At 50.6% G+C, this 19,069-nt stretch overlaps 3 protein-coding genes and 1 non-coding gene across 4 annotated transcripts; 1 reads left to right on the top strand and 3 right to left on the bottom strand.

Annotated features, from left to right (window-relative positions):
- Positions 1–1,584: 1,584 nt before the first annotated feature.
- GGI43DRAFT_44712 (uncharacterized protein) lies at positions 1,585–4,119 on the bottom strand. The gene has a single exon (XM_083209844.1). It carries the CDS (start codon positions 3,924–3,926, stop codon positions 1,791–1,793), a length of 2,136 nt encoding a protein of 711 aa, XP_083060426.1. The 5' UTR covers positions 3,927–4,119; the 3' UTR covers positions 1,585–1,790.
- A 5,911-nt stretch (positions 4,120–10,030) lies between these two features.
- GGI43DRAFT_383804 (Endonuclease/exonuclease/phosphatase) lies at positions 10,031–11,077 on the bottom strand (the record flags this gene model as incomplete). The annotated part of the gene is made up of 1 exon (XM_083203439.1): positions 10,031–11,077. One exon carries the CDS (start codon positions 11,075–11,077, stop codon positions 10,031–10,033), a length of 1,047 nt encoding a protein of 348 aa, XP_083060425.1.
- Positions 11,078–15,356: 4,279 nt separating this feature from the next.
- Positions 15,357–16,847, top strand: GGI43DRAFT_44708 (uncharacterized protein). The gene has a single exon (XM_083209843.1). It carries the CDS (start codon positions 15,473–15,475, stop codon positions 16,229–16,231), a length of 759 nt encoding a protein of 252 aa, XP_083060424.1. The 5' UTR covers positions 15,357–15,472; the 3' UTR covers positions 16,232–16,847.
- GGI43DRAFT_t111 lies at positions 16,830–16,917 on the bottom strand. The gene has a single exon. It is a non-coding gene; the product is annotated as a tRNA-Glu (tRNA).
- Positions 16,918–19,069: the final 2,152 nt, after the last annotated feature.

Here is a 19,069-nt window from a genome sequence, read left to right as displayed (position 1 = left end):
ACCGACGCCCGAGATCCAGCCCGACGAAGCTTATCCGGAGTACACGAAATTCAACATCGACTCAAAATTCTGCCTGTCTTCTACCTGTATTCCATAGTGGATACATAGAAAGTTCCGTGCTGCTATGGAGTACCAGTTAGTACATACTGTATGTATGTGCGAGTCGTAAGAAATAGCGTTGCATGACGAGAGACAAACACCCGCTGATCCACATTTGACCTACGTGGTGGCTTCTCAGCTTTCGTGATTCACCGCCTGGGCCGGCTCCCTGCATAAGGACCAGTAATTACTATGGAGTTGGGCGTATTTGCTCCATTCCATCAAAGTGCCTTGGTATCCATCAGATCGGTACTTTGCAGCAGAGAAATCGGTCACATTTGGTATGCTAGTTTGAAAAGAAAGGCCCCAGAGGCTATTAAATTTTGGAAATAGAAAGCAAGGCTTGAGCTAGAATAAATACTACATGTCTTTCCAAAGAAAAAGAACAAAACAACAAAACGAAGATAAAAAGCACTTTTGGTTCATCATCAGGTCATGAAAGAAGTCATCCAGCCAATCAATCAATCCCTCTTCATACCTCCCAGCAGGCGCATTGCTATCCAAACGCCCTCCCTTCGCTCCGCAATCAAAAAAAGACTCGCTTTCCCTGCAGCAAGCAATCCTGTCTAATCCATTATATCACGTCTTTCTTGAGCCATGCATGCATGTAGTACTCCTCGCATTATGCGTGCTAGCCCACAAGGGTAAGCCGTGAGGGGTATTGAGTCCGGCTCGAATGCACGTGGTCGCCAATCACAGGTCTCTTCTCTTTCGAAGGATGAAAGGAGAAGAAGGGGGGAAAGAGTCGAGAGACGAGCACGGGGAAACAGATTGGAATGCCAGTTGAGAAACAAAAAAAAGAGCCCCGCGTGTATATAGCAGAGGGAGTGAAGGGGGTGCGAACCCCCGTTGCTCATACATTCTATCGCTTTCGTAACATTTGATGAGACATGAATAAGATCAAATAATTCGATAACTTCCTCCTCTTAACACAAAAGGGCCGCTAAAATAATAGACTGAATTTGTCCCAAAACCAGAAATGAAAATAAAATATTGACGACTTCCACATCGTGCTAACCTTGGGAATGCCGTCGAAAGTTGGGAGATGGTTGTATTCAAGCATTGTCGGAATTATGGATTATGCCCAGCAGGAAACAACCCTCCTCAAAGATGGCGCCATTTCCCATGCGGCAAGGTCGGGAGAGGAGTCAGACCAGCTTCTCTCAGCTCGCCCAATCGAGCACAATTATCTCACCGACACTCTCTGCAGGCAGCACGACTCGCAAAGAAAGAAGAGCATGCGAAAGAAGAAAAAAGGGAAAATGATGAAATGAAATGAAGTGAAAAAATAATCCCATCCACATGTATCAACAGATCCGCCCAGTAGAAACCACAACACAATATCCTTCCATCGCCAACTATTTTTTGGGGGTATCAAAATGGTTTACCGCTGTAGATTGGCGGTAGGGTATATGAACCACCAAGACAAGCGCAAGATGTGAAGGCAGTAAGAAGAGAAGAAAGGAAAAAGCGGTTAAAAAAAAAAAAAGAGACGAAATTGAAAACCAAGAAAGAAGAATCGTCAGCAGGCAAACCCCAAAGGGAGTAAAGACGCTTGCTTCCGCAAATCGAGATCGATACAAAAGATAAAGAAGATAAAGCTGCATATTTTGTTTATCATGTCATTAGTCGTGAATTTAGTTTCGTGAATTTTATTTTATCCATCAAACATGATTTTTAGGTCGTAATCATTAATAATCGTGAGCAGCAAGGGATGGGTCGTAGGGTGCGTGTTCATAAGTAATGCGTTCATACGAGTCATAGGGTTCAAATGGAATATGCTCGTACGGGGCATGCTCGTATGGGCCGCGCAGCGGGGAATAGATGCGGCTGTGGACATCGGACTGACTGGTTGCGCGAGGGCGATGAGGTAGTGCCTTGCGGTCCATACGAGAGCTTCGCGCATCATCAAGCTGGTAGATGGTGCTCTCCTTGTCGCTGCCAGCACGAGAAGCGCCAGGAGGCCCTGAACCAGGAACTCCGCCTCGGTTGCTGCTGAAGGTGATTTCGCCTCCGTCGCACTCGATCTGAGCACCGGGCATCTTGACGACTGCTTGCCCGGAAACCTTGATGGTGAAGTCATCGTGGGCTGCGGAAGATTGAGTGGTGTGGCCAGTAGTGTGGCTTCGCCTGTAGTCGCTCTCGTCGTGGCTTCCGCTGCTCCTGGTGGATCGGCTGCTGGCCAACTCCCCACGCTTAGATGCCTTGCGCAGCGACTCAGCAGTCAAGGGCATCGGTGTGCCTCCGCTGACATCCTCCTGGTACCGCAGAGCATCAAAGTACCTGTTGTCTTCCTCAAGGCTGACGCCACCAAAAGAATCATGAGGGCCAGGTCCGTACATGGACGAGCGACGGCCCCGGTTGCCAGCGGGGACAATGTCATAGCCGTTTTGGTCATAGGCGACAGAGTGACTGCGTCGAGGCCGAGTAAGGGCAGTACGGCGCTGGTTGGGAGAAACCTCCTGGTAGAGGTCTACCTCGCCGCCCAAATACTCTTCATCCTCAAAGGCATGCGTATCTACAAAGCCAACGGACCTCCGGTGGGCGTGCGGCGGTCGCTGCTGAGCCGGTCGTGACTGTGGACGCTCACGTACCTGGTCACGGATATGCTCCCGTGCTTGTTCTCGTAGATGTTCTCGCGGCTGCTCTCGCAAGGGCTCGCGCGGTGCCATGGGGGGCTTGTAGGCGCCTGCGGTTGGCCTTGCCGATTGTGTACGCTTTGGAGCAAATTCTGGATGAGGCATCTTCTTGCGCTCTTCTGGCATCGCCGGCTTCTTGGGCCGCGAGGGACGGCGAGCAACTTTCTGGGACGGCTCTTCGACATAACCATCAAATTCCTCGGGGAAGTATTCCAAGGCCTCCGGGGGAGAGCCAAAGCCGATGGCAGAAGAGGGACGTCCATCAAAGCGGTGCCTTAGCTCGCCCGGAGGCGGCCCAAGCGGAGCATGTGGTCCAGGTGGCCCCATGGGGGGGCCGTCAAAAGGGAAGAAAGACCCCGGCGGTGGCATGCCCATAGGAGACTGAGGTGGCATGCCAGGGTGCATTGGAGGGCCACCAGGACCAACAGGAGAAAACATTTGAGGCGGAGGAGGCTGGAAGCCAGGCTGCATGCCGAATGGCGGAGGGTGAGGCCCATTCCAGGCCATATCCAGAGGATGGAGCGGTGGGGGCTGGCCTGCGTAGTAGCTTGCAGGACGAGGGGCTCGAGGCCGTTGCGCAGACGCAGCAGGCTGTTGGACTCCGTAAGCAGCCGGGTCCTCAAACTGTCCTCGTCGGTAGCCATTTTGGTTGACAACAGGCTGAGAAGCGGCGTGCTTGGGAGGGCCCGGCCGAGTCTTCTTGGGCCCTCTGGGCTCTCGCGGGGCTCTGGGGTCTCTTGGGTCTCTGTCTTTGGGCTCGGGCCTCATCCTCCTTTGATCGTCGTCCTCTCGGGGCTTCCTCTCAATCCTCTGGCGGTCTCTGGCCTCGCGAGGTCCGCGAGGATCTCGAGGCTCCCGAGGATCGCGGCGAGGCTCCCGGTCTGGGTGCATTGGGCGTCGAGGGTTAGCAGCAACAGGTCTCATCTTCTCTCTCTTGACCGGTGCGCGTGTGTCGTCGTCAGAGTCAGTGAGGCTGCTGAGGCTGGAAGCCGACTCGTCAGTCTCGGAGTCTGTGTATTCTCTGTCGCCGCGGGGCTTGCTGGTGTTGGATCGCTCAGGACTTCTTGGCGCTTCAGATTTGGCGTACTCAGATACGGCGTATCGTCGTGTGCCCTCAACGCCAACTGTGCTGCTGATGTCCTCGTCAATGTCCTCCACGTAGCCTACCATCGATGACTTCTTATACATGATGGCTAGATGGAAATTTGAATCGCCCCGGGAGGGAGCAAGTTAATATATGGCAAAAAATCGCCGGGTGGTTATGAAGTAGAAAGAGATGCCACTAGAGCGGGGAATCTGGGTCGTTTTGAGTCGCCGTTTAGAGCGGCCGTCTATTAGGCAGCGACTACTAGTTCAGTCGGGCGTACAACCGGTCTCGTGCGGATCAGCGCTTAGAGCAAAAATGTCGATACTAGCAATGCGGTGAATCGGATGCTGTATGGTATGGAGCAGAGTAAGGCGGGAGTGCGGGTGAGTGAGAGTGGTATGAATGAGTATGAGTATGAGATGAGCCCCTCCTCGCAGAGTGATGGGCAGCGTAGGATAATAAAGGATGAAACCCAGCCGCAAATTTTTTATTTTCTCCCGCCTGCAGCTGCAGCAGAAAAATGACTGGAGGACGGCGCTTTGTTGACAGGACGCAGACCCAACTGACAGCGCAGCAGCGAGGTTTTAATCGCCCGTTGTCGCTGATCCAATGGCCAGAAGTGTGTGCAGGGCAGCAGCCAGAGCAGCGCTACGAGGGCGGGAATTGAGGGGTGCGAAGGTTCAGGTTGTGTGGCATGGAGCGGGGGGAGGGGGTGCGCTAGGGAGGGGTTTAGAGGGGCGGAGGGGGCGTGCTCTAGGGGGGTTTATGCGCTGTCTGTCTGCCGGCTGTGCGCCAAAATACAGGTGGTACTGTGCTGTGCCAGCGCGCAGTGGTTTGATGATGACTGCACGGATGCTGGCAGCAGCTGATGGGAAGGGAGAGCCCGGGCTTGAGCTTGGGCAGCGAGAAGAATGAGAACCTCAATGTTGTCTCTGTGTATCAGTGTCTGTGCGAGGGAAGGGGGGGATTAAGAAATAAAAAGAAAGAATGGACAACAAACTATCACGACGGGCAAAGGGGCGAGGCGACTATTGCTTGCAAATACAGGTGCACTGGGCAGATGGTGGTGTGTTTACGGCGCTCGAGGAGACACAATATCGCGCGGCTGGATGCTGCCTGCAGACTGCAGACTGCATCGAGGAGATACCACCTAATGCGAAGGCATGTATGTAAGATCATTCACGGTGGCTTCTGCTGATATACTCTCACAAATCTTGCAGATGCCCGTGCTATTCTTGCAAGAGGTATCATATCGTGCTACAGATACAGCCTGGTACTTGCACGATCTCTGCTCATTACGGAATAAGTATCTGCCATGGATGTATCCCGAATGGACGGGCTGTCAACCTCTCTCCACACACGACGCTCCCTCCCCCGTCCAGAAAGCCGGTGCTTCCTTCGTTTGAGCTACCACAACGCGATACACAAGCTTAAGTCGCCGTCTCGACTTTTTCTCGTGGGCCGTCAGCTAGTCTCAGGCCTGCAGAGCTGCACAGTGCATCGGCAGCTGGCACCGCCTGACCCTCCAGTTGCTGCTTAGCCCCGTCTCAACGACTGGCCGAGGGCGGAGGTGCCGCACCACCTTTTCTTGCCTCAAGCACGACGATGGACGCTGGCGAATGAGGTGCCGGGCGGGTTGCGAGGATCGTGAGTCTCGTCCAGGGTTTGACGAGAGTCAGGAGAGCGTTTGCTACTGCTGCTATTACGAAGCATGAGGGAAATCATCACGTATACTGTACGGGGTACTGCGAGTATGATTGTCTGTCGCAGCAAGCGCTCGCCAAAGATAGCAATGCGGGACGATGCAATGCGGTGGGAAGAAAAGAGGTTCGAACAGGGATCTTCATACTTTGATCGAAAGAAGGGGGGTGATCCTCTTAGTCGCCTGAGGTCCTCTGGCATTCTTCACCCTCCAGATAAAAATATCCCATCTCGCCTATTCTCAATGACGGATGGAGACCTGCACGCGGCAATGCAGTTTTTCATCCGTCTTCACAGTCTTTGATCCTGGCCGACGATGGTGACGACTACCGCAGCGTTGGAATCATGCCTAGAGGGGCCCAACGACGACAAATTTTTGCTTCGTGCAGCTGGAAACGACGTCACCGGTGCTCCCAACACCAATCCCATCGGTTCGGACAAGGATTAGAAGAGACATGGTGAGATGATAAACTAAGCAACGAAAAACCTTCCATTTCCATTTCTCTGCTATATCCGATTCCAGGACGAGTGGAAACACCAAAATCTAGTGCTGGAGCTCCGGGTAGAGCCGCTACCAAATTGGATGGCGAGAATGGATAGAAGAAAAAAGCACTCACGCCCAACTGTGGAGATGGACGGGGCCAGGCTGCGCGGCTCGTCTCTGCCCGTTGCTGGCGCCCCGCCACATTGGATCGCCTTCTTTTCTTGTCTTTCTTGATGTGAATTGTGAAACACGGTGTCTGACTGAAACTGTGCTTTTTTAACGTTCGGTATGTTATCCCAAACATTGCCACCGTGGAGCCATGGACAGCTCAAGGTTGGACAGCAGCGTCTAGTTAAACTGCCAGCTGTCTTTTCCCCGGAACGATTGAAATTTTTTTCATTCTTATACGGTCTGGCTGATGACAGCCTTGATGAGACTAATGGCACGCCAATTGGTACGCGTAGCCTCATCGTAGTAGCAATGGCCAAGAAGCGCAGACCACAATATGGGGGTCCGGATCATTACATGTACACCTCCAGCCTCAACATCCTCTACTACCTACTATTGCGACGACTTACTACCACCACCAAGCTCCTATTGCTACTGACGCTATCTCCTTTTTTCTCTCCTTTCTCTGCCCAACTTGGCGGAAACTTCTTCTTAGGCCTTTGTTGGGTATCAACTGCAAAAGGGCGGCGAGCAAGAGGATGATTCTCCATATTCGCCTCTTATAGCGCCCGTTGAGCGGTGGGAATGGGGGGAGAGGAAAAGAAGTCTTCAACCATACCGTCCCATCTTGCGTCCATTTCTCACGATGCGACGGCTGAGATGTCGTCTCCAAAAGCTGATGTGCTGGGCGTCCCCAGTTGCTGATGTAAAGACGTGGAGAGAAGCGTCCGGGGGCCTGCTTTACCTGGTTGCAGGAGGAGGGGCGCATGTGTGGATGCGGATGTTCCGTTGATGCCAGCTCACACCGGCCCCCCATTTGTAATTGAGGCCCAATCGTCGCCGTTCGCCGTCATGCAAGCTTTACAGCTCCTCATAGGTCGGCATTTGCTGGGCTAAGAAGCAAGCAGCACACCCTTTCTTCTTTTGTCTTCCGAGTCATATTCTTGTTGAGTTGAAAGTTTTTTTCAAAACGCTGCTCAGCCGATGACTCAAGATATTTCCATTATATGGACACTATTACCGTTACTTGCTACTATTCTGTTGTAGCGTCTGGCAAGATGCATGATCGACTGTCTGCACACGCCCTTGTCCACAATTCTAGGTATCCGTGTCCACATCCCAGGCTGCCGGCAAGTCCTACATAGCCATGTATGACTGTCCCGCAGGCTCACAGCCGGGCTGCGGCTGCAAAGTGGTCCTCCGAATGCTATGGAGTCTCTCCTTCTGCTAGTTGAGTTTGCCTATGATGATTATAATCCCAAAATGCACACATGCCATGCTCCGTGCTCGTATATGATGGTCCGGCCATGGATCCACTCCCGGCCCCCGACTTTTGTGTCTCGGCTTCCGGCCTTGCCCGTGCTGCCTCACACCATCCGCGATATCAATACCTTTGGATAGGATACTGACAGCATCTCTGGCTTCTACATCCATCTTGGCGCATGGAAGCAAAGTGTTTGGCTCTCTGGATATCAGTCTTCGCGCACACCTATGCAGCTAGTGCTGATCCGCCTGGTTCATACCCATCTGTGGGCTCACAAGCTGGCAAGCCTAGCTGCCAGATATGTCATGGGCGCTCATTGACGACCACAAATATCGCGGTGATGATGTTTTTTTCACGGAAAATATGCTTTCAAAGGAATGCAGCAGCGTTACATCTAACTTGGCCACGCGAGACATTTACTCCACTATACCTGTATTGTAGCTAGCTGCCGCGACCTCCACAAGCCATATGATATGGTGCAGGTAACAGTTATCGCTTGGATTCTCCCACCAGGGTCGTCTTTTTTCCCACACGTTGAGCGTGGTATTACTATATCGCGCTACCTCGTGGTGCACTTTGGAATCTCGTGATCCAAAAGACTGTCAGGGCCGGTAAGTGTCTTTGTTTTGATTGGCGGCAGCCGCGGCAGGCAACACAATCTGGCTATCCACCCCTTCTTTCTACAGAGATACCTCGTTTATACCGCTACCAAATCTGAGCTACGGTATAGCTTGATCAAGCCACGTTTATCTTGCTCCGTGAGAGAATGTAACCTCCTGGGCCCTCCCTCACCCGTAGCAAATTTTATCAAGGTAGCACATGAATAGATTCCAAGATTTTTCATGTGTAAGTGAGATGCGTGGCAGTCGTGGCAGCGATACCGGGAGCCCGCCTTTTGTCCAATTCTCATGCTGTCTCACAGTAAGCAGCGGGCGTACAGCATTGAACGACCGCCAACCAGGTTAAGCAAATGAACATGGAATAGAAGAAAAAGAAAACAGAAAGTGTATATTCCTACATAGACGCCTTTTTGTGTCTTGATCGGTGATATCAGAGAGAGGTGGGGATTATCTCGGACAAGGAAAAGAGGTATGTGCTTTTTTCTACCTGTTTCAGACTACAGCGAATGATATATGAACGGCGTCATTCTATTAATATTTAGTAATGTTTGGGGGCCGGAAGATGTCGTCTGTGCATGAGATTTACTAGACCTTTTTTTGAGCTTATACCGAGTACGTCCTGTATGTAAGATTCCCTTGTGTATCATCCCGTGTACTGGATGCGTATGTGTTGAGAATACCTCTTCCCTGGATCTTATACGCATAGAGGTGAGATGCCTCACGGGGTGATATTTTTGTGAATCAGCTCTGATGTACAAAGTGCATTACATACATCATACATACATGCAGCCGGTCAGTCAGCTCTTATGTAGGGAGATGGTATTATACATTTGTAATCCTATCTGCAGTAAGCCTTACCAGCGTACATGTACTCGGACGGCTTGACTTCAACTCCATATAGACGCGCCAGTCGCCAATGAAAGGGAGAAATCTCAGGTCGGAGCATATTCATGGATTCTTTCTAGCAGTCCAATCCTACTCACCAAGATATAGTGCGACATACGCTTCATCGGCTTCCGCGAGACAATTCAGCTCCGACATTCGCGACACGTCAACATCGTCTCGGAGCTTCAAGCAAACCACCCTACTTTGCTATTCCGTGTTTCTCACAGAAAGGGTTCTATGTAAGGATTCATGACGTGTTATTTATCCCTATCAACAGGCAATAATATACCAGCAATCAAATACAGCATGCAAGTCACGTAAGGAAAACCCTTAGATAGGTTAACACTGCGTATGGAACCGGTGAAGATGTATAAAAAGTGGTCGTTACATATTCATCATATCCTATTTACGATACATCTACTGCTACCATCCAAACAAATTCATCTGTATCATCGAGAATCGTCCAAAGGATAAGGATATCAAATCCAAACAGCTGCACTCTTCACCGCTTCTTCCGCAAAGCCACACTTGCATGACGCAAGTCCCAGGGTTCCATATAAACTATTTGAAATATGCAGAATAACACGGCTGGCCGTTCATGCGCTGCATGCTGTATCCAGCTCTTTCTCCATATGACATGTGAACGCGACACGCGTGAGTGCGACGGCTGCAAGAGATGGCATGGATGGCAGTGGTGATATGCTGAGAGATGGAGATGTGGAAGCAAGTAGGTTGCCAATCACAAGCGCGAGGAATTCGTACATTGTCGAGGTGTAACTCTCTATGTAATTTGCATAGCTCAGGACACAAGTTGTGGGTGTCCATATGCAGTCGGAAGCTTTCACGATAGGGTCTCATCTTTTTTGTTACTGGATGATGATAATAGTCATAATTTTTTTTTATTGATTATAAACATTGTTCGAGGGTATATAGCTCATAACTCCTTTGCTTGGAGACTATGCCTCTCAAAAAGCACGCTCCGGGTATCTTTGTTAAATTTCTCCGAGATTGTTAAAAAAAAAACGAGACGTTGAGTCATCAAAAAAAGTCACATTTCAACTCCTTTTTCCAATTATCCATCCTTCACGCTGAAGGGTCAACAACAATTTCAAGATCCGATACAACAGGTCTGTGATCTGAGACGCGGATCCGGTCGTCAAACATATTTGCCGGCACGCTGAAAGTCTTGACAACTGCGGTAACTGGCTCATGGATGAAGAGGAAGTCGATTCGCTGCGGCCACTCGTTGGGCTCGCCGAAGCTGGTGTAAGTCAGGCGGTTTCCGTGGTGCTTCTCCTCGGGGAGCAAACTCGCCAAGTCGTACATGCCGGATCCCGGCTCCGTCATGAGCTTGTAGGCCACGTCATCCGGCGTGCTGTTAAAGTCGCCGCCAATGAGCACAGCCGAAGTGTCGTTGCCTTGGCTCCATTCGCGAGCGTAACCCAAGAGATGCTCGGCGCTGTGCTGGCGGGCCTCTTTGTACTCGTAGTCAAAGTGCGAGCTCATGACGACGACCTTTGTGCCGGTGACTTTGTGGGAGAACTCGCCCATAGTGACGACTCTCTTGTGTCTGGCGCCCCAGCCCTTGGACGGCTTCTCGGGAGTCTCGCTCAGCCAGCGCGTCTGGGAGCGCTCGAGCCGCCAGACGTCCGAGCGGTAAAAGACAGGGGAGAATTCCCCCTCCTTCTTGCCGTCATCGCGACCCCTGCCGATGGTGGCCCATGAGGGCCCTAAGCCAGCCTGGATATCCAGAAGTTGATCGTACAGGACTTCCTGGAAAGTGAGGAAAATGTTTTCATGGCCAGCTGTGATGAAATTGAGCTCATTGATGAGCCTAGGTCCTCGCACGCTCCACGGCTTCTCGCCTCTGACCGGGCTTGTCGTCGCATATCGGACGTTGAAAGTGACGATTCTCAACGGCATCCTCGGAGTGAGAGTTGTGATGTCCACCCGCGTAGGCTCATAATCGAGCTCCGGCTGCGGTTTATCGTAGGACATGATTCCTGAGTCCCGGCTGCCGGCCGAGTCGAACCAGGCCACCAGAGAGTCGCCCTGTAAGTAGAAGAGAGTGCCGCTCCAAGCAATGAAGGCGCATAACATCAGACAACCGCCAATGATTGACCGGAACATGATGGACGACCGCAACGCACGACGGCTGGTTACAACTCTGGCGTTTACCATACAAAAAAGCAAAAAGGATGACGGTCGCACCAATGGGTGGGCACCGAACCTCTTTTAAACTCTTATCCAGGTGACTCTTTTTTTTTTCACAACCCTAGGAAATGGATGAATCCGGGGATCAATCGGAGCGATACTATTCGTGCACGTGGGGGAGGTGAGCTGCTTGCAGGTTGCGGAAGATGCGGGCTCTATTAGGAACCCGAAACAGGCAGTTGAGAGAAGCGGGTAGAAGAGCGAGAATCCGCCACGAGGCAAGCTTTCAATGAGAAGGTGGGAAATGGAGAGAGGGAAAAAAGAGGCTGCTAGCTAGCTACGATGCGGCGCACTAGATATATATAATGGCTTGGCCTAGAAAAGTCTTGTTTCTGCATCTACGGCGCAAGCGAGCCCTTTGCTTGCTAATCCGGGGATCCGGCGGGCTGACATTGACTTTGAGCACGGAAGCAAAATCGACCCAAAAGCATGCAGTCGACGTCGTCACGACTATAATTTAATTCCGTGCGGGCCGAGCGCAACGCAGCCAAGGGAACAAGAGACAAGGGTAGGCCTTTAGAGAAACATTCATGGCCCTTGGCGCAGTCCGCTTACTTGCTAGCTCTACCTTGTCGGCATCGAGCCGCTCGTACGACCGCAGAGAGACATGTCCGCCAGCTCAAATTTTTCCTTCATTGTCTCTTATCTTCAATTGGCAAAAGCTGCACTGGGCGATTGTGCAAGCGATGACCTATTCCGTGCGGCATCTCTGCGCGCTGATAGGCCGATTTGGAATCCCAATAGACTAGACGGGTTGCTAGAGCTCCGTTGGTGCTTAGACGAGCCCTTGCCAAGAGCTTTTTTGTGGCTTCTCTTGGTCCATCCGGCACATCTGAAGCCGACCGCACGGAAGATGCACGTGGCGCGGAATGTGGTGGTGACGGAAGCGCGTATTACGTAGCACAAGCTGTGGCTTAGGTCATACAATTAGACTCAAGGTACAGCTGTCAGGGAAGCTTCATGTTAGTTTTGCAAAGGAGATTGGGTCGAGATGCGGTCGAGACTGCTAATTTTCCTTTCGGGGTAAACGCTTTCCCTGTTGCTGGGTCGTCGAGCCTTAAGCATGAATATAGCGTGATGACACGAAAACGGGATACGCAATGGCCGCGCAAGCTCAGCCGTTTACTGTACCCAGACACGGCTGCGGTTGAGAAGCTATGTATGTCTAGGGTTAAGATACTAAGGTATGATAAGGAGAGAGGAGAAGGTTCAAAAAAATTAAAAGGAAAGGAGACAGCTCCTTTAGTATTAGTACATGTTTATATACTGAGCGTAAACAATATTTTAAACTTGGCGCTTCAAGCGAGGCATTTCACAATGCAGGTACGAGAGCATACACGTATAGGCATGAGTCTAAGTGCGCGCAATCACCAACCACCATGAGAATCGGCATTTGCCACACCTCGCAGGACGAATGTCGGGGTCACGGAGAATAATATGCAACAAGCTCAATTGCGACCCTGCAGCAAGCTATGCTTCTCTCTCTCCCCGGCCGGCTCAGGGTCTCCGATCAAGCCGACATGGCGTCATCGCATCGTCCCTCGAATGGCTGGGTGCCGCAGCAAGCGCCGGAATCGAGCAGGGGTCGTTGGATTTTTAAGAGCGAGAGAGGAGAGAAGAGGGGGAGAGAAAATCAAACGAGTCGATCAGGTGCCTGGGTCCTGCGACTTGCTCGATGGGGTTTCTTGGCGCATTAAACAGAAAACAGATGGAGAAGCAGAGACAATGAGAGCGAGGATGACGAATGAATGCGGGAGGTGGTAGACATGTCTCAGTATTGTTCTGGAGCTACTACTCTAGTTGACTTGGAGGTCTGGCATGATCATGAAGTGGTTTGTAGCTCGCCATGTCTTGGTCATGCTTACCGTGCAAGTCAATGCTCGATATTAAAGAACCACTCACGATGCAAAAGGGTGTTGTGTCTTTGCCCAGCTTCTATGACGTACAGGGTATCTTTTCTCTCCCTTCATCCTTCGGTTGAGTGAATTTCTGTGCTCGGCAGGGCACCAAGTCACATTTTTTTTTTTTTTCAACTACCGGGTAGAACCACATCGCGACATTTACCATGACCCCATGAGAGTCAGAGATTTTGGTTGATCTCCGGCGGTCTAGCAATTTAATATCGCGATAAGTGGGAAACGAAGATAAGGAAGAGAGTTACATGCCAGAGAACCCGGGCAACCTGTTAGGATATCGGGGGTGTGGCAGCTCTTTTACATCTTTTTTCAATAACCTGCTCCTCCATTCCATTTAGTAGTTTGCCCATGAATGACTCTTTTTTCATTTGCCCGCACTAGAGTTATTGATTATCGAGCTGAACGGGGCGTTCGATAACGTTTGAATCCATCGACGCCGGCTTCCTTCAGCGCAGAAACGGCCGCTTTCGTCGCGGCATCGAGAGGCTTGGAGCAAATCAGCCGACCCACTGCTCGAAAATGGCTGATTATGGTGCTGGATCTAGCAGCAGTAGTACGGCTCGTAGCGCAAAAGAGTGTTAGTTATGGTTACCTTTTTGTATGATGCGGTGCGGTACGGTACGGTACGATATGGCAATGGCGTGGTATGGTGGCCGTAAATGGAAGTCCATCTAATAATACATCCCATTGTATGTTGCTGTTATTGTAACCTCAAGCCTCCCGACTTAAACGATTACGAGCACTACCTCCAAGGCCCGCCGAAGCTCCCGCCCGGCACGGCTGTCGCTCAGATAATCAGCGGAAGTTTCCATTTTTACCCTTCCTCTTCCTTCTTATCCGTGTAAGTCCGCTGGATGATGACCCTGTTGATCGACACGGCGGTATCTGCGCAAAAAGAAGAAAGAAAACATGCTGCTTCCATGATCTGAGTGCGGCAACCCACCCTTTCCGGGAGTGCATCATGCAAGGAACCATGCATCACCGAGAGGGGCATTTGTTCATTCTCCTGCTTTTCTCCTGCTACTTTCCCCTCTCGCCTGTTAGCAGCATGCAGCTTGTTTGCCCAGGCCAGCATCCCCCCTGGCCAAGTGTCTCCGATCCAGTAACGAAAAGCACGATCGGAGTGATGAAATGCAAATCATGCAGATGGAATTTCATGCTCGGCTTTCGGGAGGGCATGACCTGGGGCTCCAAAACCCCACCGCAGAGGTATCCACGGCATGTAAGTGGATGGTCTTGATAGCATCATCTTCACGAAAAGAGTCATATGGCTCGTCTGGTGGTGTGCCCTAGTCTCAGCTTACGAGACGCTCTGCTTTTGACAGCCCCGCGCAGCCTCCTTGTGTCGTCCCCGCGTCTCTCGTTTTGTCGTTGGAGCTTATCCAGCCCGGGCCGCTCATTCGCCGCCTTCTAAGCCAAGCCAGCCTCTTTTCGACCCGACTCTGCGCAATCTTGGAATGCTTTAGCTCGGGCCACACCGTTGGTTCTTTTATGGCTGCAAATCGCTCCATGGCTGCATGCCTCATGCGGCAAATATTGGCGCTTCTCACACCACCAACGGCCAAGCAGAGGCACGCCGCCTTTTCAGCCCGTCTCTGCTGCTGCCCTTGATTCGTCTCTCATGACTCGACCCGGGCGAGCAGCGTTGAGCATCGTGCGTTGATGGCTTTTTGTGAGATGTGATAGGGCAGCACACCAACTGTGGGCCGGAGCCCCAGACACATCCCTCATTCATAGGCCTCCTTCACGTGGACGCAGCTCTTCTCATCGACAGCCTGCTGATGACCACCATGAAAGGGCTTCTGGGCCTCACAAGGCCACACCCACCACCCTGGTCCACCGGCACTATGAGCGACTATGAGATGCATTGGTGACGTTTTAGTCCCGGCTTGGATATCTCAGTTCCTCACCTTGTCCAGTCGGCATAGCCGCTGCCTGCATTGCATATATAGTCTGCGGCTGATCTCGCTGCCTCAACTCCAGGCTCACTTCACTTACTCGGTTGTTATCCCCAAGGCTTCTTTTTGATCTTCTGGACCATTGTTCGTTGGTCCATCGTGAAGGATTTCATCTCTTCGCTCTCTGTGGCTGTTCACCATACCCGTCGGCGGCGCCGCCCAGCCACTGACATCTATCCCTCTCTTTCCCCCATTTTCTGTCATTTTTTATCATCGCTTCACTCACACGTGAATATTTAAGGGCTTATCCCAAGAGGCTTGCTCATAATTTCGCCCACCGTCTGAGTCACCCAATAAGGTTGCAGCGTGAAGGCATCAACAAAAAGTCCTATCTACCTAGTGTTGGTTCTGCCTGCCTAGAGTCCTATTTAAAACCCCTGCATATCCCGCCTCTGTCAACTTTGCATTTTTCCCCAGACAGACCGGTCTCTCCAGCTATGCCCATGGAATCCGTGTTCTCTTCTCGCCGAGAATCCTGGCCACCAACCCAGATCCGCTTGACTCCAACAAATATGTCCATCAAGAAGCGATCCAGCTTCGAGCCTCGACCGCTGCTTGAGGACATTGATGACAATCCTCTCACCTACTTCCTCACTCCCATCCCGGACGAGGATGAGGATGAGATGATGATGGACTTGGACTTGGATGTCGACATGATGGACTTTGACGCTGGTATCGAAGACGCCAGCCAGCCCCGCGAGGCTGTTCGCAGCGTTAGCCCTTCCTCTCTCGAGGGCCTTCGCAAGCCTGACAGCAACCGCCCGGCTACCCCAGAGTCCGATTCTGATGCCCTCACTACCGATGACGACGACGAAGAGGAATACATTCGCTTCTCCCCAGCATCGCCCTCGTCGATGCTTTCCCCACTCCGCGATCTTGCCATCGAGGGTCTTCGCTTCAGAGCAAAGACCCCCGTCTTTGGCCTCACTACCAATGCCCTGCTCTCTCCCAACTCCTTCCCAGCACCCACTAGCAGCAGAGGCAGAGGTAGGACAAACAACAGGGCATCTCCTCGCCTACAGACCAGAAGCCTTTCTGCTCGTGTGCGAGAGAACCACCTATGGAGGGAACCCAGTCCCGACGTGTGGTCCATCGAGGAAGAGACTGAAGAGGAGTTGATGAGCGACGGGGGTGTACACATCAAGGCTGCAAAGCCCAAGAAGAGGGTGCGCTTCGTGCTCCCAGACACGGAGTAATAATGCGAGGCATCATCACCCGTTCATCCTGCATTAATTAATCAACCATCATCCATCATGCATTAGTGTTGGCGTTGAAAGGAGGTTTTCATTTTCTTTTGTTTTTCTCATTCATTTTGGTTCGGAGGTTCTTTTGATTTCAACATTAGCTCTCTTTGCTACTTGGTATAGCATTCTGACAGAAGGCGTTTGGCGGCTTGATTGCTATTTTAACGCATATCTTACGGAGGGAGGTTCTATGTTTTTTTTGTTTTGTTTTCGACTTCTTCATTATTGACTGACCATCGTGAGCTGGGACCTCCGGTGGAAGGAAGGCATATTAATACATGGACGGAGGCTCGCTTTTGTTATTTTTGTTCATTGCACTCATATATATATATATACCACCTGGAGGCATGATTTGGATGGAGTTGGAGGCATTTTGATTAATGGTACTTTTTTTATGTGCTATGCTTATTTATCTATCATAAATTGACTCTTCTCATTATTCTACATTTGACACTTTAAAGAAAAAAAACGATGAAGTGCAGAACGTCGCAAACAGTGAATGAACAAACAAACGCTTGCTTGTGAAAAACACCAAAAAAGAAGTAGAAGTCTCCGATACTGGGAATCGAACCCAGGGCTGCTCGGAGCTTCAACTGGAAGTTGAGAGCGAGCGATGTTAGCCACTACACCATATCGGATTGAGATGCTATTATTGGCAGATAGTTCAGTCCATTAGAGATTGCGCTCCGAAAGGTTGTCGCCACAATGGAAATAATCAGCTTCCTTGACCCATCCATAAGGCAGGCCGATAAACCCGTAGCACGCAAATAGTGCCGGTAGCTCAACTGAGACTTGCATGTATGCGGTCATGATTTGCGCACATAAGATTTTCGCAGAGCATTTTCATTCCCTTGACGTGATCTGTCATTGGAACTTGATCGCACGCTTGCGCGTTTATTGGCTGCGGACATGGGTTTATCAGTGTGGGTCTGGGGGGATGGATGATCAGCTGGACCTTAGTATGCAATGCAATGTATGTCCACCGTGAGCTGAACGGGCGAGAATGCGTGTGCGTGCGGGCTGTGAAGAGAGGCTGTGAGAGATACAGAGAGAGACTAGGAATAAATGATCCGGGTGCTTCGGTGAGAAAATGGTGAAGAGAGAGGGCGCTTATTTGATGAGAAGTGATGAGAAGTGATGAGATTTTGTGACATTTGACCTTGTAAGGTGAGATTTGGTGAAGGATGAGGATGAGAAGAAGCGGAGGATCCGGTGGTGGTTCTTTTTTTGGTGTATGTAACAAGGTGAGGGGATTGAGTTTTGGGGGAGAGACAAACAATCGAAAGACATGGTACGGAGAAAGAATGAAGAAGATAACGAGCGTGTGGGTGGGTGGAGAGGTCCGATTACATCTTGTGACTATCTGGCACGATCACTTGTGCCAGGGGTTGGAGCTCTCATACGAATGTGGATGTGGGGGAGATGAGAGAGGTTGGAGGTGGAGGGGTTGTGTGAGGGTTAGTGATGTTGCAACCTACATGAAATGCGAGCATTAAATTTTACATAAATGGATGGGAGAGACGAAGAAAATGGATTGATGGTTGAGAAGCGTGAGCATGTCAGATGATTGATGGCGGTTGCGCTTTGCAGCCATTTCTCGTGGGGTTTGGGTGCATTCGTTCTGGAGCTCAAAGTATGCCATTACGGAGAGTAGAAGTGGCGAGAGGAGCTGTTGTATTGCGAGACAATGAGATTCGACTAACAATACGTTTAGTTCGTTACTGGACGTTGGATTTTTAGTGTCTTTATCATGAATTAAGGTTTAATACCGCTATAGTGTTACGTCTGAGAATGCGTATATCAACTCCATGAGCTTATTTTCCTTCTTCTATACTTGTGTGGTATAGTATATATAGCTCACCCTTTATTTAAGATATAAGCTCTATATTTGATATGTCTTATTGTTCTCTTGTTTTCTTTCTAGTCATATTCTGAGTTAATACCCGTCTACGCTATTGAAGAAGAGTAATTTATGCTGTTTTCCGCCCATGTTTGGAATGTTTGCCTTATGATTTCTGATCGCTGATGCGCAGAGATACACTGCTGTTTAAAAGCCCTGGAAGGGCTATTAGGCTGTGATTAGTAGTAGGTAGCATATGCAAGAGTGAGGGTACCCTTGCTAATCTTTTCAGCTGAAAACATGGCGTCCTTCACAGCATTTTTAACCCTCCCCAAGGCAGCAAAGAATTTAACAACCGGTAACTTGAATAATCTCAAGTTCTCCATTCTGGCGGGGGTCTATCAAAATCTTTAAAGGAAGTGGATTTTTTTTTAATCCTTCGCAAGGCACTCAAAGAGTTATAGCAGCGAATCATGCGCCCGACCATTCCATTTCACAGCATTTTCCAGCCTCCCTCATCTTCCACAGCATTTTCAAGCCTCCCCAAGGCAATAGCGCATTAGGAATACCACTTTGTAATTGGATGTAGAATTCACAGTATATTTCTTACGCTCTCTAAGAGAATATTAAACCTCAGTTCCGTTAAGAATACTGTTTAGTCGAAATGCCACATCATCATGCTCCATTATATCAGATTGCGACTGACGGTACCGGGCGCAGGCACAAGTACATGTATGTACTTGTGTATACTTGTGTATACGACAACTGCAGGCGATAGGGAAGATCCTACACTGTCGTGCGGATAGAGCTGTGGAGTTATTCAGACTGCGCAAGCATAGAAAGTAGGATATAAATTGTAAGAACAACTGTCGAGGTTGGGGGGGGGGGGGGGGGGGGGGGGGGGGGGGGGGGGGGGGGGGGGGGGGGGGGGGGGGGGGTGGGTGGTGGGG

This window comes from Trichoderma evansii (genome assembly GCF_050947405.1).
Source record: "Trichoderma evansii strain SZMC 28006 chromosome Unknown GGI43scaffold_10, whole genome shotgun sequence".
Taxonomy (NCBI): Eukaryota; Fungi; Ascomycota; class Sordariomycetes; order Hypocreales; family Hypocreaceae; genus Trichoderma; species Trichoderma evansii.
This window is presented reverse-complemented; position numbering and strand designations above follow the sequence as displayed.